Source organism: Durio zibethinus, chromosome 12, assembly GCF_047325235.1.
Source record: "Durio zibethinus cultivar Kanyao isolate XHJ-2024 chromosome 12, ASM4732523v1, whole genome shotgun sequence".
Lineage (NCBI taxonomy): Eukaryota > Viridiplantae > Streptophyta > Magnoliopsida > Malvales > Malvaceae > Durio > Durio zibethinus.
This window is the reverse complement of record NC_143173.1, coordinates 5,285,184-5,308,750: the sequence shown is the minus strand read 5'-3', so window position 1 is coordinate 5,308,750 and position 23,567 is coordinate 5,285,184. Positions and strand designations below refer to the sequence as shown.

At 29.3% G+C, this 23,567-nt stretch overlaps 1 protein-coding gene across 2 annotated transcripts; it reads left to right on the top strand.

Moving 5' to 3' along the window:
- The first annotated feature begins 12,492 nt into the window (after positions 1–12,492).
- LOC111295886 (aspartic proteinase 36-like) lies at positions 12,493–22,988 on the top strand. Of its 2 annotated transcripts, none has more exons than XR_016346868.1 (10): positions 12,493–12,960; positions 13,613–13,742; positions 13,905–14,152; positions 15,157–15,381; positions 17,664–17,826; positions 17,902–17,975; positions 18,879–18,969; positions 20,174–20,238; positions 20,393–20,468; positions 21,512–21,558. XR_016346868.1 is itself a non-coding variant. In XM_022889682.2 (10 exons), exons 1-10 carry the CDS (start codon positions 12,725–12,727, stop codon positions 22,791–22,793), a joined length of 1,467 nt encoding a protein of 488 aa, XP_022745417.1. In that variant the 5' UTR covers positions 12,494–12,724; the 3' UTR covers positions 22,794–22,988. The 2 variants fall into 2 exon arrangements, 1 of the variants encoding a protein (XP_022745417.1); XM_022889682.2 differs by lacking the exon at positions 20,174–20,238 and adding an exon at positions 22,642–22,988 and having other exon boundaries at positions 12,494–12,960; positions 21,512–21,583.
- The last annotated feature ends 579 nt before the right edge of the window (positions 22,989–23,567 follow it).

Genomic DNA, 23,567 nt, shown 5'->3' with positions numbered 1-23,567 from the left:
CTAACTATTTTATTTCTTTGACTTTGTGCATTTGCATCATTTCAATTAGTGCTTGCATTTAATTCCATGCATCATTTTCATTGTCATGTTTAACATTGAGCATTTGTATCAGTTGCATATAAGGAATTTTTGCCACGTATTAGTTATTGATAAATCAAATCTTATACCTATATCCATGGAAATGTATTAATATAAAATGATAGTTATGTGGCAAATATTAGTACATTCCATTCATGGATTAAAATACTAAACATAAAGCATAGCATTTCTAATAATAATACAATTGAGATACTCAAGACTCAAGGATAGCTCAACCCAACAAGAACCCTATACAATTAACGCATCTATACAATACAAGAGCTTGAGCTAGACAGATAAAACAAGAAAATTTCAATCGTTTTGAAAAGATAGAGAGAGCTTAAAAGAAGCTTGAAGGGGAGTTGAGTAAGATTTTGAAGGCCTTGAATAAATTAAACAAGGGAAAGAGTATAAAAAAAATATTAGCCAGTAGGATCATCCATCATAAGAGGTGGCTAACCTTATATGCACTCCAGTTATGGGCCACTTCAAGTCCAATCCACTTAAGATGCATTACCATAGCATTTCACATATCTTGTAGGGTATACATACTTCCGAATGCCATTAACTACAAATCTAAAGCATTATCAGAGTTATATAAATCTTATATTTACTAAGAAGATAGTAGAACCAATCTAAGTCCTTGATCTAGATGATATAAAAGAAAAAAAAATTAAAACCAAAAGGGGTCAAGTCACTTGGGGACATAATAGTTGACAAGAAGATGAATATGCTCAAAGAAAGGTTGTAAACAGTAAAGGGAATTGGTTTTTTATGGTTCTGTAGATGCTGATGGGCTTTATTTAGTCCCATATGTCATTATTTCTTTAAAGTTCAAGGTTCTGGAGTTCAAAAAATATGATGATACAAAGTATCCAAAAACCTACATTACCATCTACTATCAAAAAATTACAGCCTATACTAATAATGAAATATTGCTAATGCACATATTTTAAGACAACTTTACTGGCTCTGATGCTAAATGGTATATTCAACTAGATAAGACTTGCATTCAGTCTAAGGGTGATATGGACCGTGACTTTATTAATTAATATCGGCATATCATAAATCTAGCCTTGAACACCTTTCTTTACAGAATATAGAGAAGAAGGTAACTAAATTATTCAAGGAGTATGCCTAGAGGTAGAGGGACATAGCTACTCAAGTTTAGCCACCTCTGACTAAGAAAGAGACCACAATATTATTTGTAAGTACTATAAAATTTCTCTATTATAAAAAAATGATGGGAAATGAGACAAAAAATTTTGTTGACATGGTGATCTCAAGCAAAATCATTGAAAATGCCATTAAGAATGGCAAGTTGAAAGGAGGAGAAGTTCCACCAAAAAAGCACTAAGGAAAAAAGAGATTAAAGCTTAAGCTGTGAGCTTTGAAAGACAATAGTTTAGGGGTTACTAACCCTATCCACTACAAGCTTACTCTCCATATTACCCTTCTATGAATAATACCTCACCTTACCTATACCAACCAACCACATAATCATCTTACCCACCAACATATCAACATGCTTTTAGACCAAAAGCTCTTATATATAGTCTAAACACTTAACCTCCTACAAGACCTCAGATTTGTCTTGCTAACCCGTAAGTGGTTTGTGAGGATTACAAAATACCAGAGAAAACCCCATATTTGATCCAATCTCCATAACTTATATGAAGTTATATCGAGAGCTTTACAGCAACCATTTAATTGCCCTTAGTCGTCTGGAGCTGCTTAAGCTACCTTATTCCAAATGGTATGATTTTACAGCTCACTGTGACTACCATTATGAAATTATTGGTCATTCCCCTAAGAATTGCATTACCCTAAAGCATAAGGTACAATGATTGATCAAATATGGAATGATAAACTTTGATACAGAAGGGATAATGATGCCAAATGTTAGCTGTAATCCTTTGCCTAACCATAATGTGAATACTTTATATAAGGACCAAGGGTATCATATAAAAAAAAATGGAAGAGATTAAAACTCCTTTTAGTAAGCTATTCGAAACTTTATATATAGCTGGCATGATATAGCTGGTAGATCCATGTAATTATTATGGACGATATGTATCAAATAAAAACTGTAAATATTATAATAGAGGAACTGGCCATTCTATTAAAACCTATGAGCAATTTTGCCAAGGGGTACAAAAGTTCATGGATTCTTACCAAATTGAGCTTTATGAAGAAAGGGAGACCTTAAAAAGTGTTGAAGTGTCTATGGCTGACAAGCCATCAAAATTGGTTTCAAAACTAGTGACAACTTACTGTGGGAAGAAATTAAAGTCAATTATGGACAAGCTCATCCCTTGGCCAGTGATTTTTAAAGTCCCTACCATATTTTCCTATAAGGATGATAAAGTTGTACCATAGAGATATGGTTGTGATATGGTAGTCCAAGGGCAAGAAAAGAATACACCCAAGATTGATACTGCCAATATAACATGTATGAGTGGCATAACCCAAAGTGAAAGATGTTATATTCCAAAAATACTAGAAAAGGCTAGAAAAGAAAGGGCTAAAGTAGAGAAAAAACAAAATAAACTAGAAGTAGTATTTGAAAAAAAATGTCAGAAGCCAGTATAAAAAAAAAAAGGCATATAAATTCTTGAAGCTAGTAAAGCACAGTGAATACTCTGTGGTTGAACAATTAAATAAGATGTCAGCATGAATCTCATTTCTATTGCTATTGTTGAATTCTAAGTCATATCAAAATGCCTTATATAAGGTGTTAAACTAGGTTTACATGGCATATAATGTATCTATTGAATATGTAAATCACTGACACCAGAATGTCTGCACATCATACAACTTGGGCTGAGAATAAAGCAGGCTTATCCAAAAATAAGATTGGCCTATCCTTAGTCCAAATTCACTAAATAAATGTAGAAGTAAAGTGGTCTAGAATAGAGAGATTGTATTCACACTAGCTAAAAAAGAAGATCATGAATAACATAGGATTGTGGTCAGGTTCATTATCATGTAATCTGTGATAGTAAATGGGCATGATTTTAGGCGTGATTCTCGCAATGCAATCTGAAAGTTTTCATGCTTATAGGAGTGTTTTTAGCCTATATATTTTCTATTATTCTTTGGTAAAAAGCATAATAGAGTTTTTTTTATCCTTGGCAATCTTCTAGATTATTTTTCAAGTTCTGCATCTTTTAGGTGAATTTCTTAGAGTGGTGAACTTCTATTGTTCTATATCCTTGATTAGAATTCTTAGGGTGATGTTTTTGTATCCCTTAGTTTCTAGTCTTGGTGGTGAACTTTTATCCCTTTTAATCTAATAATCATATTCTACCATTATTCAAATCCTTGTGAGTTATTTTTTTTATGAATTTCTCTGTTTATAATTAATCTCCACATCTCAAACATCAATTCCTAGCATCAATCACTTAGTTGAAAACCTAGTAATACTAAACTATATAACATTTAACGATGATGAGATTCTTCCAAAAGAAAAGGAAAACACCAGTGCTTTGTATATCACTATCAAGTGCAAGAGCCATATTATAGCCAAGGTTCTCATCAATAATGACTTTGCCATTAATGTCATGCCTATGTCAACTTTGGCAATGCTACCTATTGATTACTCATATATCAAGAGTAGCCATATGGTCGTCCGAGCTTTTGATGAGACTAGGTATAAAGTTTTGAAAGATATAGAGATGTCATTGGCCATGCACGTTTAATGTAAAATTTTAGGTGATGGATATCTTTCTATCTTATAGTTGTTTTTTTGCAAGGCTATGGATTCACATGGTAGGTGTTATTCTTTCTACCTTGCACTAAAAGATCAAGTTCAATGTGGAAGGGCAATTTGTGGCAGTGTATGAAGAATAAGATATGCTTGTGACTCAACCATTGAATGCCCCATAAGTGGATGCTACTAAAAAAGTGTTGGAATGTTTTTACCAATCTTTTAAACTAGTCAATTATATAGGTGAAGGACCTAAGATAAACTAACCTTATTTCTTAAAGACAGCAGTGAGTCAAATCATCAACAAAGGTTAGTATCCTAAAATAGAACTAGGTAAAAATTTATAGGGAATAAAAGAGCCTCGAATTATAATCAATAATAATGAGAAGTTGGGCTTGGGCTATAAGGTAGAAGGCTAGAAGATGAAAAGAAGACAATCAAACAACAGAGGAAAAAAAATGGTGAGGCTCAAAGTTTATGAACTGGAGACTATGGTACTGGTCATCCCATAACTCTATGATACCTTTAGGCCTGAAGGGTTCATGTACCCAGATACAGATAAAGATTTTGAAAAGGGGCAAGAATAAAACATGGAGAAAGCATTCTTTGAGTTATCTATCCATGTAATTGGATATGAAAAAAGGCATGAACAAGAAATATGGGTCTGCCTCTATCCGTTAGGTTACGAGCTAAATAATTAGAGCACCATTAAAATGCCTGCTATCTTTGAGACTATTTCAATGTAATTGTACATCCCAACAACTTATGCCCAAAAGCATTGGGATTATTTGTTATGTATGGGCCATTTATCTATTATTATTTCAATAAAAATTAAAAGGATGCATTTTCATTCATTTCTTCTATTATTCTCATTTTCTATTTTTTTTTCAACACATCTTGCTAATATATCTAATTTCATTCAATTTCAAGTCTTTAAATGAACATAAAGATAATCATGATAATGATTAAGGGGTTAATTTTGAAAATTTGATTAAAGCTGATAAACTTCATAACGAAGATGATGTTGAGGAATATGTATTGCCTTTAAACCTAATGAGATTAATTGAGTAAGAAAATAAATCAATTGAGTCTCATTAAGAGATAATCAAATTGGTGAATTTAGAAAATGAAGATAATAAAAAAGAGATTAAGGTCGATACATCACTTTTATCGATAGATAGGCAAAGATTAGAATATCTATTCTGAGAATTCATAGATGTATTTTATTGGTCTTATCAGGATATGCTTAGGCTTAGCATAAAAATAATGGAACATAAATTACCCCTAAAGCCAGAATGTAAACCAATCCAACAAATACTAAGGCAAATAAAGCCCAAAATGCTTCTAGAGATTAAGAAAGAGGTGAAGAAACAGTTTGATATAGGTTTCCTACAAGTGGCTAAGTATCCAGAATGGGTAGCCAACATAGCATCAGTCCCTAAAAAAAATGGAAATGTGTGAATGTGTATGGATTATCGTGACTTAAATAGTGCTAGCCCAAAGGATAACTTTTTTTTTGCCTCATATTGACACACCGGTGAATAATACGACCAGGTATTATATGTTTTTCTTCATGGATGGGTTCTTAGGGTATAATCAGATAAAGATGGCTAAAGATGACATGAAAAAGATTACTTTCATGATAATTTAAGGTACATTTTGCTACAAAGTCATGCCATTTGGTTTAAAGAATGCTGGAGCAACTTATCAAAGAGCCATGGTGATGCTTTTTCATGACATGATACACAAAAAGATTAAAGCATACGTTGATGATATGACTCTGAAATCTCGAGAAAGAGAAGATCACATCACCAACCTTAAGAAGTTGTTTGAAAAGTTGAGAAAATTTTACTCAAGTTAAACCTGACCAAATGTACATTCAAGGTAAAGTTAAGAAAGTTACTAGGCTTTATGGTCAGTGAAAGGAGGATCAAAGTTGATCTAGATAAAATACGAGCTATTTAAAATTTGTCACCTCTATACACATCAAAAAAAATTTGAGGTTTTTTAGGTAGATTGAACTATATTTTTTTATTCATTTCTCAGCTTGCTTATAAGTGTGATCCTATTTTTAAGCTTTTTCATAAGAATAATCTTGGAGAATGGAACGAGGAATGCTAAGAGGCTTTTGATAAAATTAAACAGTACTTATCAAACCCTCTAATAATGGTACCACCTATTCTAAGAGGACCTCTGATTTTATACTTAACAGTGTACAAGAAGTCAATGAGATATGTGTTGGGATAGAAAGATTAGTCTAGCAAAAAAGAGAGAACTATCTATTACCTGAATAAAAAGTTCACAAAATATGAGTTCAAGTATTCTTCTTTAGAGAAAATGTGTCGTGTATTAGCTTGGACTATCAAAAGACTCAGATAGTATATGCTCTATCATACTACCTGGCTTATAGCAAAATTGGATCCAATCAAAAATATCTTTGAGAAGCCTTTGTTGTCTAGAAGAATTATGAGATGGCAAGTGATGCTCTTAGAATATAACATCATGTATATAAGCCAGAAGGCAATCAAAAGAAGTGTTATAACCGAGTATCTCACAGGTTGTGCTACCAAAAACTATGAGCCAATGAGGTTAGACTTTTTTTGATGAAGATTTGATGACTATTTCTAAAATTGAAAAAGAATGGCATAATAAGAAGTGTTTGAGAATATACTTTGATGGAGCAGCCAATGCTTTGAGATATGGAATTAGGGAATTTTGATCTTTTTGAAAGAATGCTATTATCCTATAACAGCAAGGTTGAATTTTAATTGCATAATTAACATTGCTAAATATAAGGCCTATGTCATGGGTTTACAAGTTGCTATAAATAATCACAATTTAAAGATGTAGTAAGATTTTAGTTCACATATTAAATGGGTTGTTAATTTTACATATTACTTTATCTTGTTAATAAAAGTTTCATATCTTTTTGTATAGGAATTAGATCATCTTTTAAGGTAATGATTTAATCACTCTTGATAATCCAAAATCATCACCTTTTAAGATTATCAAATGCTTACCAAACACCATAATTTAATTACCATGTATAAATTATCATAGCCGAAGCTTCATGAGTGAGCCAAGTCATGGACCAGATTTAAAAATGCAAATTGGACATGATCTAGCCAAATATAACCCATGAGCATCATTAATCCTATCTTACAACATGGGATAAAAAATCATTCATGAAAAATTTTTGATCTAATGGCTAGTGATTGAAGATTTAAGCATCCCAGTGTTAACCAAAAAAATCTTAACCGTTGATAACGAAAATCAAAATCCTCTAACAAGAGAGGTGGGTTGAAAAGAAGGGTTATGCCAAAGTACGTACAGAAAGAAAAGGAACCATAATAATTTATTAATTTATTAATTTTCATAAATACATGATACGAATTAAAATGTTTTAATTATTTTCTATCTTTAAATTTTTTATTTTTATATTTATTCAATTAAAAACATATTATATATATATATACAAATTCTTTGAATTTGTAATCGCTAAGTACTAGCTTCATTATCATGTCAATTTTTTTAACAAGATTTAAAAGCTTCACCATAAATATATAAATATTATATTTAAGTCGGTGCAATACACGAGATGATAATTTTAATTTATAATAATTTTTTTAAATAAAGTAAAAATAATAATATGAAAAAAGTTTTAAGAAATTAAATTGTATGCATGTTGAACAATAATTTTAAATTTTTTAAAACTGAACAAAAAATTCTAATGAAAGTTTACTAATTATTAATACTATAAAATAATTAATTAAAGAAAAATAAAAAATAAATAGTTGAACTATAAAAATGTAACAATAATTCAATCACGTTAAAAAGCTAATATATATGAAATTCAATTTTAAAAAAATTCTATGTAACAAAGAAAGAAAAAAAATAATCTATTTATAAAAAATAATTATAAAAAAATTTTTTAATGGAGTTTTATCATTAAATTGTCTGAGAAAAAATATAAATGTCATAAACCTTTTGATTCTTCAAAATCTATGTCTTTTTTTTATTCAATAAAAAAACTCACATATGTTAATAAATGCAAAACCTCCTACCTTATAAGCGGCATCTTTTACAACCATGTAGTTAGAGTTAAAATTGAAAATTTATAATCTAATATCATTTTCTTTATTAGTTGAACTTTTGTTAAAATTTTAAAATTAAAAGTTGATTAAAAGAAAATGCATAAAAAATAATTGCATCCAACATAAAATAATCATCATAAAAAAACGTATGCTGGAAAATAACTAAATTTTTCAATGCCACAAAAACCTTGAAACAAAATTATTAAAAAAATAAGGTAAAAAATTGTTAATACATTAAAAATTGGATTTGTTAATCAATTCTAAATAAAGAAATTAATAAATCAAAATAAATATTATGTAACATAATGAACAATAACATTTCAATCAATCAATATAATTTAATGAAAGAAAACTATGTAAATAACATTTCAATCAATCAATATAATTTAATGAAAGAAAACTATGTATTTAAATAGATTAAAGGAGATCATTGTATTGTATGTATATATTCTATAGACACCCACACCCAACTTACAAGATATTTTTTGCTTTGACCCAAAAATTTCACGATTTTATCTCATAAAAAACACCTCTATATATATATCATAGCAGATCCTCAAAGCATCTCAATATGCGATTAAGGTATTACAAACTCTCCACATTAAAGCTTGACGTCCCTATCAAGCCCAACATAAAGCGCACAGATCCACTAAATCACACTAACGTTGGGCAAGCCTAACATAAAACACACACAAATAATAAGATCACATCAGACGTTGAGATTTTGGAGGTGGCTCCCACTATGTAGCACTTAGTTTCTGTCAACTAGTAACCTAGCTCTGATACTCTTTGTAGAGACCCACACTCAACTTGCAAGGTATTGTTCACTTTGATCTAAAAGTCTCACACTTTTGTCCTACAAAAGACATCTTTACATATATATCATAGTAGATCTTTAAAATATCTCAACGTGGCATTAAGGCATTACATATTCACAAGCATGCATTGTATAAATCAAATAAGAATAAAAGTAATGGATTAAGAGAAATGGCAACTAAGAAAATACAAATAAGAATTTAAAATTTTAAGTTAAAATAAAATAGTTAGTAGAGGTTTAGGGTGATAGAAATAACAATATTAGGTAAGAAGGGTCTACTTTTGATGTAAAACTTTTGACTTTAATGCAAAAGTGAAGTAACTGTAAGGCAAGCATAATAGTATGTTAGCTGAGATTTCTGTAGCAAGAGATGGTTTTAAACATGTTGTAGTTAAATATGTAAGAGATTGATACAAATTCTAGTCAAATTTGTAAAGCAATTATTTTTAGTGGCCATCTTTTTACATTAATAATATAGGGCAAGCCAAGAATCTTATTTATCAAAATAAAGTAAAATGTAAATATTAAATGCTAATAGTTGACTAGCATTAACATTAGAATTAATAGTAATTACACAAAAAATATTTTAATTAGTAACAATGCTTATTTAATATATAAACATTCCTAAAATTATAAAGGTAATGAAAATAAAATCAATGAAATTTTTTATTTACATTTGGACATAATTAGCTCCACTTTATGGTAAATAAAAAATACAATCAATCAAAAGCCATTTTTAACAATTTTTATTTACACTTGAACAATAATTAGCTCCACTTTATGGTAAATCATGAAAATGATAATATCAAAGCAACAAACATATCTAATGGCTAAAAAAAATCCTGAGTAAAATTATTTCATACAACAAATAAAAAAAAAATACATACTTAATACATATAATAAGATAGGTGATAAGCAATTACTTTTTTTTAATCTACCACTTAGATTACTCTCTTATTTCATGATACAAAGAAAGAAGAATAATAGGGATTTGATATACAAATCAATATCATAAAAAAAATTTACAAAAAAAGTATAAAATAATATGTACAAATATATTTATAATTTAAACTACACTAAAACTAATAGCAATAGCCAAAACTTTAAAAAAATCCAAATCATTAAATTTTCAAATAATTTTGCTTAATTTTCTTGGAATCCAAATAGATTATTTTAAAGGGAATGTGTAATTTTTTTTTTCAAAAAATAACTTATTATATGATTACAGTGAAGCATAACTTATTTTATGATTACATTGTAATATAAATTTGGAAGAGTTTCACTCAAGAAAAATAGGATACTAACTAAAATAATATTGAACTAAACATAAAATAATAAAAAACTTTAAGAAGTAATTGATTATATTAAATTTTGTGCATCTAATCCACCTGCATATATAACATCACAAAGAAAAAAAAAGAATTTAAGCCATTTTCACTACATAGCTGAAGGAATATCAAGACAATGAGAAAAAAAAAAAAACTTGAAATGGTACAATTGATTTCTTAACTATTCTAAAATACCTTTACTTATAGGATCGATCTTGTTATTTCAAAAATAATTATGGAATGATTTGTAATTTTTGAATGATTTATTAATCAAAATGAATTCAAGAACCAAATCAATATCAATAATATTATTCTAAATTGAAAGTAATTTATACTTAACAATTCTAATAATCAAACATAGTATACATTAACTTGTTTGGAAGAAATGGAAAATGAAAGATTTTGAAATTAGTATAATAATAGTAATGAAATTCATTTAATATTATATATACCAAAATTAATTTTAATTGATTTAATCATCTATTAATTTTTTTAAAATAATATATATACATATCAAACGTGTATATATATAATATAACTTAAATGGTGGAGTAAATAAATAAGTCATAGGTTAAAATTTTGGCAATTGAATTTTTTTTACACAAATATAATTTAAGAATTGAATATTTACAATTGGAAAAGGAGGTGATAAAATTATTCTATGATGATGGCAATTAGAGTTTTATTACCTTTAATATAAATTTAATTGAGAGTAATTTAAGATAAACAATAAAATAAAAATATGATTAATTTATTAGAAGATACATGATAATTTTTTAAAATTATTCACATGTCAATTATATAAACTATCAACGTTGAACGATTTCTTTTTTTGTCAAAGGTTTTGGCTTTTATATATTTACATAAAATGTAATTTAAGAGTTGAATATTTACAATTGAAAAAAGAGGTGATAAAATTATTCTATGATAATGGCAATTAAAGTTTTATTACTTTTAATATGAATTTAGTTGAAAGTAATTTAAGATAAATAATAAAATATAAATGTAATTAATTTATTAAAAGATACATGATAATTTTTTAAAATTATCTACATGTCAATTATATAAGCTATCCAGTTAGACAATTTCCTTTTTTGTTAAAGGTTTTGCCTTTTATGTATTTATATAAGATAAAATATAATTTAAGAGTTGAATATTTATTATTGGAAAAAAAAGGTGACAATTATTCTATGATAATGGCAATTAAAGTTTCATTATCTTTAATATGAATTTGATTAAGAGTGATTTAAGATAAATAATAAAATATGTATGTAATTAATTTATTAAAAGATACATGATAATTTTTTAAAATTGTCAATATGTCAATTAAATAGGCTATCTATATTGGACAATTTTCTTTTTTGTAAAAGGTTTGGCTTTTATATATTTATATAAGATGTAATTTAAGAGTTGAATATTTACAATTAAAAAAGAAGGTGACAAAATTATTCTATGATAATGACAATTAAAATTTTATTACCTTTAATATGAATTTAGTTAAGAGTGATTTAAAGTAAATAATAAAACACAAATGTAATTAATTTATTATAAGATACATGACAATTTTTTTTAAATTGTCCACATGTCAATTATGTAGGCTATCTAGTTGGATAAATTCTTTTTTTATCAAAAGTTTTGGCTTTTATATATTTACATAAGATAAGATGTAATTAAAAGTTGAGTATTATAATTGAAAAAGGAGGTGACAATTATTTTATGATTATGACAATTAAAATTTTATTATCTTTAATATGATTTGATTAAGAATAATTTAAGATAAATAATAAAATATAAATGTAATTAATATATTAGAAGATACGTGATAATATTTTTTGTCGAAGGTTTTAGTTTTTGTATATTTATATAAAATGTAATTTAAAAATTAAATATTTACAATTAAAAAAGGAGGTAATAAAATTATTCTATGATGATGGTAATTAAACTTTTATTATCTTTAATATATACTTAATTAAGAGTTATTTAAGATAAATAATAAAACATAAATATAATTAATTTATTAGAAGATATATGAAAATTTTTTAAAATTGTTCATATATTAATTATATAAGTTATCCTAGACAATTTTTTATCAAAAATCTTGATTTTTATATATTTATATAAAGTTTCAATGTAATATTTAAAGATAAATAAATATATATGATGATTAATAAAAATTATTCATATATCAATATTATAAGTCATTTACGTTGAATATTTTTTTTGTCAAAAATTTTAGATTTTATATATGTATATAAAATATACGTCTTAAAAAATACGAAATGGACAATCACGTAGATCGGGATAAAAAAAATAAAAGATTTAAAATTTAAACTCCTCATCAGTGTCTCAAAGTACACGACAATAATAAAAATAATAATAAATAAAAAAGGAAAAATATAACCAGAAAAAACGGCCGACATTTTTTTAGTTAACAAAATTACCTTGGACTCCTCGTGTCATTTGCCGTTGAAAACGCGCATTTTTCTGCTTCTTTTTCCTTCGGTCATGGTTTTCGCCTTTGCTTCCTGTCCCTCTCTCTCTCTCCCACATCTTTGAATCTTCTTTGAAATTAAAAAGAAACCCAGAAAAAAACTACCTTTTTTAGAAAAAAAAAAAAAAAGCAAAACAAGAGAAATTTTTAAAAAGTTTAAGAGACAGAGAGAGGGGAGTTTTTTTTTTTTTTCTGTTGTTATTAAGGATGATGGATCTAAGGAGATTAGCGTTGGCAGTTGTGACGGTGGCGGTGACGGTGGTGGGTGAATTTGGTTGTTGTTTCGGAAACGTGGTGACTTTTGATGTAAAACATAAATTTGCAGGTAAAGGAAAGAATTTAAGTGCATTGAGAGCTCATGATATCCGTCGCCATGGTAGACTTCTTTCTACTGTAAATGTCGATCTTCCTTTAGGTGGCAATGGTCACCCTTCTGAAACTGGGTTAGTTTTTCAATTTACATACTTACTATGTTTAAATGTTTATATTTCTTTGTTGGGTTTTTTATTTTTATGAATTATTTTTGGATATATGTATTTCTGTTTTTTTTATATATATATGTTATATTTGAAGGAATTATCTTTGGGGTTAATGGATTTTCAGGTGAAGGGAATTGTTATTTTTCATTTTCCGTTTTAAAAGAAATTTTGTTTGGCTGCATTTTGATGTTTCTCTATGATGATGGTAAATAATAACTGGATTGACTGAATGCATGAGATCCAATTAATTTAAAAAAGATTAATTTCTTTTTAAATTTTTTTTCTTTGGAGAGTTAGCCGTAATTGAATTTATTTTCTTTTCACTATTATTTTTAATTTCCTTTTCAGTTTCATCTTTATGTATTCGAAAATTCAGCCGATTAAATTCCATGGTGGCACTGTTAATATGCTTAATTGCTCACAAATTCCATCATATACATATAAAATTGTAATGCTAAGTTATTTGAAAAGCAGCTTAATTGAGCTAATGGTAGCTTAAGATTCGGCTGGTTTGCTCTATTGGATATATAAGGAAGAGGGTTCTATGATATTTGCATAACAATTTGCTTTTGCAATATATTTGGGTGCTGATTTATTGCTCATTTTCTTTTTGCAGGCTTTATTTTGCTAAAATTGGATTAGGAAATCCATCAAAAGACCATTATGTGCAAGTTGATACTGGAAGTGACATTCTATGGGTGAATTGTGCTGAATGTGACAAGTGCCCTGCAAAAAGTGACCTTGGTGTATGTTCCTTTTAGAACTAGATATTAATCTCTATAGATTTTATCAGATATGTAACAGTCACAAGTATTATGTCATGGTGTAAATTTGTGGTGGTTGTGTTGTTTTGAATTATGATAAACTTTGTCTAGAAAACATTTATTGTTTTAATTATTCTATTGCAGATAGAATTAACGTTATATAATCCAAAGAGTTCCTCCACTTCAAGCCTGGTTTATTGTGATCAAGATTTTTGTACCTCGACATATGATGGTCCACTCCCTGGTTGCAAGCCCAATCTTCAGTGCCAATATAATGTTGTTTATGGTGATGGAAGCTCAACTGCTGGATACTTTGTAAAAGACACCATACAACTCCAGCAGGTGACTGGAAACCTTAAGACTGGATCTTCTAATGGGACTGTTATATTCGGGTTAGTTGGAATTCTAATTTTACAGGACACATTTTAGTTTGCTGCCAGTGTTGCTTATGCACCTCGGTCATGAAAATGGCCCTTATGGTGATGATTGGTCTATTAAAAAGCTAAATGTTTAGTAATTCACTTGAGCATGGCCTTGTCTTTGAGGCTGGCTTTTGTTCATTACTTGATCTAGGAACATCTGTTTTAACCATTTGCTGTCCTACATAAATTTATTGTATGCAAATAGATGGGTGGTTTCAACTTGGTCCTCACGGTCTAACATTATTCAAATATTCATATTGTTGAGTAATCTTGTCACAGACTATAGCACAAAGGCGGTTTTTAGTCCTCCCTAAATGTTTGGCTTTAATGTAAGTAACCTCTGTGCGTTTGTGTGGTAAAGACTAGTTATGCTCTTAGGTTAAGATCTTACTAGATAAGGCAGACGATTGGGGGGGGAGAGGGTTTAAAAAAATTGCATATAACCAAAACAAATGGAATTTATTTATTTATTTATTTGCTTTTCCAACTTCTTTAAACAAGACTGTATTTGCACTATTACCTTTAATCACTGATTAATTAATGTATGGTGTGCATCAGTTCTTATGATGTATAAATTCCTCTGTGTCTGTGGTAACTGGATTGCAATACATGTTGAATGACATCTTCTTTTTCTTCAGCTGATCTTCATCCTACCTCTTTCTTCTGTTGCTTATTGGCTGCATTAGTTTGGCTTTGTCAATCTGGTTGATTATTATAAAATTCTGTTCAACTTTTCCTGTATTTTTGGTGCGCATCCCTTTCTTTCTCTGTTAGTTTTTCAACATGTTGCACATGCTCTTAGAGGTATTCATTTGAGAAATGGACCCAGTCTCTTGATGTGTATTGTTTGGAGGGACGGAGCATGCTTTGTTAAAGGAAGCATCTTTTGCTACACGGCAGCTGATATGTATTTTTGGTTAGTTATTTAATATAGAATTTCCCAAAAAAAAATTGAATTTCCATTTTCTGGTTAGGTGCGGTGCTAAACAATCTGGGGAATTAGGTTCATCAAGTGAAGCACTAGATGGGATACTTGGATTTGGACAAGCAAATTCGTCTGTGATTTCACAACTAGCTGCGGCTGGAAAAGTAAAAAGAAAGTTTGCGCACTGTTTGGATAATAAAGATGGAGGTGGAATCTTTACAATTGGTGAAGTGGTATCACCAAAAGTGAATACAACACCTATGGTTCCGAACCAGTAAGTTATGTATCTTAAATTTCCTAGTTTCTTTAATATCTATGGTTCTTATAACTGATGACATATAATTTAAACTTTTCTCATTTAGGGTGATATTGACCAGAAACTAGTTGAGGACTCCTAATTTTGCACCTTTTTTTTTTTTTGCTTCTTTCTCCACCCTTCTTTCTGATTCAGCTATTTTAGATGCAACTTTGTTTTCCTATTGCTTGGATGTAAAAGTTTGACATTGCATTCTTTAGGTCTTGCACAACATTGTTGGAATATGGAATAGGCAAAAATTGTGGTTTATTTGCCCTCAAGGTTAATGTTTGTGTTTTACAAACAGCTGCTGCAATTTTTTTTTTCTTTCTTTCTGTAGTAATTCTTTACATTGACAATTTTATGGGAAATGACCTTCATGATTACACCCAAGCCCATGGATTTGTTAGATCTGTATTAAGTTGTTAATTTGAAACACTATCTTAAATTCATCCTCTCATGTTCTCTCAAATGAACAGGTTACATAGTATATTCAGTAAACTTTTGTATTGTCTGCATTCATTCTCATCCAATGTCAAACTGAATACAAATTAATTCTCTCAATTTCTTGTGTCCCAAATGAAGCATAAGGAATTTAGGTAGAGAGCAATATAGATCAAATTCATAGCTAAAAGGTTTTTTTTTTTTTTTTTTTGTTACTAAGGTGTAGAAATAGAAGAAAAAGCTATTCTGAGTTGCTGCCATCAAAGTTGAAAACTTCCCAACAAACAAGAATACTTTAAATAGCACAAACCCTCATAAGTGAAAATCCTAACCCTTAGAGTGAATCTAATCTCTACCATCTGAAATAGCCTGTGCTATGTTTGGGAACATGAATTTGGGAGAGTGGATTGGATTTGGTTTATTATATTAAATTGTGAAGCTGAAATGCAGACACCACGTAGAAATTAAGATTCCTTATACCTACGCATATGAAAGGGTATGAGAAGATGCATTTAAAATTTATAAATTCATATAGCTTCTTCAAATTCATCACCGGATCTAATAAATCCATGAATTTATTAATAATCATGAAGGTCATGTTTACATGTGTTTTATCACACAATTTATACTACACTAATAAACTAAATAAGCCCCTTAACATCCCAAATTTCTTAGAAAAACTTATATCCTTTTATTGTACCCTAATAAGCTTCTATTTTATGAATTTTACGTAGATATGCCCTACTGACAAAAAGTTGTCACATGACACATGATTTAATGGCCATTAGGCTTAAGGTCAGTTGCCATCCTTTGCATTCGTGGTAGTTGATGTGGCTTTTTTGACATGGTGAATTTGATTTACTGGAATGGCCACATCTCAGGCTGGAAATTTTTCCACTTAATCAATTTTGTCACATTAGAAAAGCCTATCAATGTTTGCCTGTGCAGAAGATGCCAGATGGCCAGTGGCCGTTAACATCTTGTGACACATGTGAATCTTTTTGTCAATTTAAGCACTTATTTAGGTACAAATCATAGAATAAGGGCTTATTTAAGAAAAGTGAGAAAGTTGAGGGGCTTGCTTAGTATTTTAGCCTTTATACTAAATTTGAAATCCAAATCCCTTCTTTCAAATTCAAGTTCCAAAACACAACCTTGAAGAAATAACCCAAAAAGATGTAAAAACTCCTAAAATAAAACCCTACTAGTGTTGTACTACATAACTGCTACAGTGATATGTAATTTAATTTTTTGCTCCCGCATTGCTAAGCAAAGGGAGAAAAACACCATGCATTAAAGTGACTTGATCAAGATATTTTAAGTGAAGCAAGGGAAATAACATACATGAATCCTTCTTTCTCCTTGGGAAATAATTTTTCCTGAGCATTAATTTTTAACCTAGTCATGGTTAATTTATTTGCTTTTTTTATTATCCTAGTAATGAATCATCAAGTAATTTGATTGACATGTCAACAAGTGGGAGACATTGTGCATAAAAGTGTGTAAGGATCTTTTCATTGATCTATGCTATATATGAATAATTTTTCTTGGCCAATGAAAGATATGTATATGAATAATTTATGGTGCATTTCATCCTTAAGAAACATTATAAATGCTGTGATTCTTTCATGCGGTAGTAATAAAATACTTCTAGGAGATCATGATTGACAAATTTAACTGTGTTGCTATTTACTTAAGTTTGTTTATGGATTGCCTTGCAGTTTTTTAAAGTTTTGTTCAAGGTTTTACACTTTTTCATCAATATAGTGAATTCTTGGTTTATAAAGTCATAAATATACTTTTATCAACAATCTTAGGTTACATTACAATGTCATAATGAAGGCAGTTGAAGTTGGTGATGCTCTAATAGAACTTCCAAGTGATATTTTTGACAGTGGAGATCAAAAAGGAACAATAGTTGATAGTGGTACAACCTTAGCATATCTTCCATCTACAATTTATGAACCACTAATGACTAAGGTAAGCATTACTCCTTACCTTACTTTGATTTTAACATTGTCTACTACTAATCACTTTGTACTTTCTGTCAATTAGATTCTCTCCTCGCAGCCTGCATTGATATTGCATACTGTAGAGGACCAATTTACTTGTTTTCGGTTTGGGGAAAAGTAAGACACTTACTGTGATTGTACTCTCTGATAATAGCACAATCTGAATGTTAGGCTTGCAACTTCTGATGTTCCAAATGTTTGTTACATTCTTCCCTCATATTTAATTTAATTTGATCAATTAACATGTTATGCTTTAATTTTCTTGCTACTGTATATAAATAGTTTTCTTCAATAATACTTGTGTTTATGACTAGTTATGCTGATTTTTTCTCTAGTCTATTGAAGCTGTTATATATCTCATTTTGGATTCAATTCCAAATTGAAGTATTATTCACTATACTACCAATAAAGAATGTGCATTTGACCAAGGATGCAGCTTTAAGAAAAATTAATTTAAAAGATAAATGCTCTGCATTTGCAAGCCTGATTTTTCTAAGGGCAAGAAACAGAGAGATGAGAAGGCATAAGTTTACTGCAAATTTTTCTTAATTTGAATAACCACAATGGCCATAAAATGTTGTTCTAGCCTGGAATCTCTAACGAGTTGGAGAAATATCAGAAAATTGTAATTAGTGATGATTAGATTTTTCATCATGTTCTTGTCAAAAGGATTTATCTTGTGATTGTGACCTTTATGTCAAGAGCAATTTTTTCTACTTCACAATTTCTTCTTGTTTTCTTTCCCAACTGTTGTTCTCTCTTGCTTATGAGAAAAGAAGGGCTTTATTATATATTGTTGTTTCTTGCCCCTAAACAACTTTTTTGAAAATCATTATTCATATTCTACTAAAAAGAAAATGGAAAGTTCATGTTTTATATTCTGCTTACCTTGGTTATTTCATTTCTTTACCTCAAGGTCAGTTTACTTGTGTTGGACCAATCAATGCCTTTTTCTTCATTAATTCCTGTGAATTATTTTGTTCTGAGACTTACTGTTTCTTTTTGTTTGTGCTCTTGCAGTGTTGATGATGGATTTCCTGTCGTAAAGTTCCATTTTAAAGATTCCCTCATTTTAGCAGTTTTTCCCCATGAGTATCTGTTCCAAATTCGCGTAAGTACAATTTATTTCTTTTAATTCTTTTTATTATGCACAAACATGGTTCTCTCATAAGTTGACATAGATTTTTGGAAGTATTATATTGCAAATCAAGTTAACATTTCATGAAGGAAATGATTGTTTTATTGAAGAAGCTGACAGTCCATAAAGTTTCATTATATGGTCAAGTATCTTATGGTAAACTATGTTTCTCAAAATGGTCATCATCTTATTATATAATTTATGCAAATTACGGATGATGTGTCTATTATCATAATAGAGGCAAAGGAGATAACTTCCAGAATTTAGTTTGTTGGCCTCTTTGTTTAGGCATTTTTTGACACTTCCATCTTTAATATATTGTTCACTGATTTTCTAGGTAAACTTCTAAGATTGTTCTTAATCTTTCTATCAGCCTTTAAGATTTTGTAAAGAAGTAATTTCAGTAGTTTTAGTTTTGTTTGTGGTGATATTTACTTCTTTCTTTTGGTAATATTAATTTTCTCACATAAATTATTCACTGCTTATGCCTTTCAATTAAAATATATGGAGAAATAAATTCCCATTACTTCATCCGAGTTTCTCTTTTAAAGTATTGAATTAATTAAATTTACCAAGTTTCTTTAGTGACAATGCTTCCAATGTGGAAGTTATGTAACTGCCGTTATCATGCATCCTAATTTATCGTTGCTACAAGTACTGGCACTTTTGAGAATGCAGCTTTTAAATTGTAATACCTACATAGTAGGTCTGTTCTTCGTTGCGAACACCTTCAAAAGAACCCATTAAACTACAAACTTACCTAGGAAAGAGATAGGAGGGGTGGGGAGTAGCTCGAGGGAAGGAGACCATAGAGAGAGTATAGAAAACCTGTTCGTTCAAGGATTATGCTATTCATGGTTTTTGGTGGAAAAAGCCGCTTGAAAGTTTAATTTTTTTCTCTTTGGTTTTGTTTACTAAAAGTAGTGGAAAGTGTGCTGAGAAATGAGAAATCTAAGTAACAAAATAGCTGCTTCTTTTCCCTAAGGTTGAAAATTATGAAATTTCTTGTGACATTTTGCCAAAATGTAATTTCCCTTATGTATCCCTGACAAGTAGGTATTGCAAGAATGCTCAAGTAGCAGGAAAGTAACTTTTATAGGCATACCAAAGGAGGCTTCTATTTGTCATAAGCTGACAGCATGTACTAATAACCTTATTTTCCATGATACTCTTATAGTCAACTGCAAAGCTTGTTGCATGGAGCTTATTCTCTTTTATTGAATGCTATATTTGATAAATAAGGTACTACTACTATTATTGTTATTATTCTTATCATTGTTTAATTATTAGTTGGGCAGCCAATTGTCAAATTGGTTTAGATTTCAATATCTTTATAGTGTCAATCTTCATTTTGTTTGTTTTTTGCATTTAAAAATCACTTCATGGCTTTCTGCAGGAAGATGCTTGGTGTTTTGGTTGGCAGAACAGCGGAATGCAATCTAAAGATGGCAAAGATATGATTCTTTTGGGAGGTATATCCTAGAATTACTTGTCGTTATGAACTCATTTGTCATTTTGTTTGCAAAATATAAGATGTGCAATGTCTCTGTCCTTCTGTGGATCCTATATGCTGATGCTCTTCTCTGATGGTCTGAATTGAGCATGTTAAAAAAGAGTTTCAATATATATTAATAACAGTCTAACAGAACACCTCACCTTGTGATTGGAAATTGTTAAAAGTGGCAAAAGAAACCCAAAATCGAAAACCTGCCCAAAGAAGCCCAAACCTGAACACAAACCTATTTGAGTTGAAACATTCTGAACTCGAGATAACCTGAGCCCAAATAAATCTAAACCTGAAAATCATGCTGAAATGGTCACAGCATACATAAAATCCTAAATGGCCTGAAACTAGATTGAACCAGAAGCAACCAAATTTTGAACTCGAAATTACCTAAACCTGATCCATAGCTGGGATGGATCAAACCCTTAAGCAAGCCAACTCAAACCTGCCCATTTGCCACCTCTAGCAATCGTCAATTATCCTTTTTCTCCTCATCAATCATCCACCACAAAAAATAACATCTTCATAACCCTATCACCTTAATTGACCTAATAGCCTTTAAACTTCTACTTCCAAAGGAACGACAAGAAAATTAGTTTTACAGACCATAGCTTTTTTTTTTTTTATCTAAAGTATGGTTTATAAGAATCTTTTACCATGTCATGTAAAACACATTCCATGATACAAACAGAAATTTGGTTTTGTGCATATTTGACTCTTATAATTCTCGGGCATCCCAACTTATCATTATTTTCATTTCTGTTTAAACCAAAAGCCTATGAACCTGAATTTTAGTTTTCACTCATGCTGCTTCTATGTGACTGGTGATTGGTGGCATTGATCTTCTGAAGAATACTGAAGCAAAGTAGAAGTTCAGTTAGACAAATCATAGCAATGATTTATTTTAACTTATCATTTTTCTTTTAATTTGCTAAAATGTGAAGAGGAGAATAATCTAACGTGAAAGATTGTGGTACCAAGTTTTGTTTATTTCATTTCTTTACAATGCAGATTTGGTGCTTTCAAATAAGTTGGTTATATATGATATTGAAAATCAGACCATTGGATGGACTGAATACAACTGTGAGTACCCTCTTGAAGAACTTTATTATTTTTTTTTTGGTTAAATCTGTTAATTAATTTTTGTTTTTATGCTTATTGTTGCTGCATTTTCATTATTCACACTGGTGTTGGCTTCCTAAACTTGTGTTCTCCTCAAGGGTCTTCTGAATTTTATGCTCTACGTTCAATTTTTATAATTTGATAATTGTCAACTAATGGTAATAATTATTCTTTTTGTTCCAACTTTATTTGAAATTCATTATCTTATAACCTTCCAAATATTTAGGTGTATTGAATCTTAGCCTATTTGTGCATAATGTGTATTATATTCTTATAATTTATATAGTAAACTGAATCCATCTACTCTCTGAAATTCATATGTCCAAACATGACGTAAAAGTGTTTAGTATAAAAAATTCTGAAGTTAGCTTTTTTCCTTTAAACTGCATGGCAAGTCAAAAATGGAAATTCTGTTGGTAATGGTGAGAGTATTTGCGGTGCAATGGCAATCTCCAGTTTTGTCAGTCTTCATAAGCATGCATCGATTTTCTTGCAACTTTCTTTCAGGCATGAATGTGAGCATGCAAGTTAATCTTGTTTTAATCAAATCAGTTTTTCTATGGAAAAGAAATAACCCAGAAAACTTTATACTCTCTTTTCCCAATTAATTAAGATTGCTCACTATTATCTACAAGTTAAGACAAGTCAGTATTATTGCCACCCCACCCATTTTTGCATAGTCTTTTTACTATCTTTATACAAAATCTGACAGTTTGTATGTTCATGTTGTATAAAGCACTCACAATTCATATATTTATGTCATATTTTATATGAAAATTATGTCTTACAATTCATGTCGACGTGAAAAACACAAAATATATTCTTTTTACTTTTGTTAAACCCATGTATGTTTTTTGTTAAAAATTTTAAACCGTAACATCTTTGTGTCTTTTTTTCTTATTGTTTTCCTATTGTATTAACACGAGTGTTTTGAATTACCAAGGCTACTTTACACCACTTTCGAACAAAAAAATTTTAGGAAATTAGGTTCTCTGATATGTTATTATGGTCAATTTAAGGTTCTTCAAGCATCAAGGTGAAGGATAAAAAGTCAGGGACGGTGTATGCTGTTGGTGCCCATGACATTGGTTCAGCTTCCAGTATGAAATTTGGAGGAATTCTAACATTCTTGTTTATATTAATTGCTTTGCTGCACAGTTCTATAGCTTAGATTGTTGGAACCAGCAATACATCATTCTTTGATTCTGTTGTACCTTATTTCTTCTTTTTTTTTTTAATGAAAATGTTTAATTTATTTATTTATTTATTATGCAACTCAGATGCTCCACTTTCATTAATTTATATATATGTTTTTGGAAGCAGCAGTTATTGGCTGCAAATAAACTTCTTATTTTGATTGGATTTATTTGATTCATGCTCTAAAGATTGCCATGTACAATTCTGGAATATAAAACGCAAAATATCATATATCTAGTTGCTTGAACATAAGAGTCTTTGAGGCATGTATTCTACATTTTAAGTTTTTGAGTTGGTTAGTTCAATGTCATCTGATAAAGGCATTTGCATACTTAAAAATTTGATGCAATCATAATCTGCTTGAGGAAATTATATTTACAAAAAATATTTAGAATTAGAATTAGAATTAGAATTAAAAAAACTCAACATTTATGACACAATTATTACATTTAGTATAAGAAATTGAGCTTAAAAATAATTTTCATTGAAATTTATCGCTGTGCTTTTTATTTTATTGAATTTTGCCATTATATTTTTAATTTTATTATTTTTTAGAAAAATAATGGACTTGATTCCATTGGCGTGAACGGTCAATTTTCCTTAAATTTGTTATTTTTTAATAAAGTATAATGTGAACATTCAGCTAAATTAAAAATAATAAAATTGAATATTAACGTATAATATAATGATAAATTTGATTTTAATCTTAAGAAATTTGATAAAATAAAACAGAGAAATAAATTATTTG

Coding starts and splice junctions, on each gene's coding strand:
- LOC111295886 (XM_022889682.2), top strand. CDS start 12,725: ATGATGGATCTAAGGAGATTAGCGTTGGCAGTTGTGACGGTGGCGGTG. Junction 17,976..18,878: donor TGTTTTCGGTTTGGGGAAAA/GTAAGACACTTA, acceptor GTGCTCTTGCAG/TGTTGATGATGGATTTCCTG. Junction 20,469..21,511: donor AGATATGATTCTTTTGGGAG/GTATATCCTAGA, acceptor TTTACAATGCAG/ATTTGGTGCTTTCAAATAAG.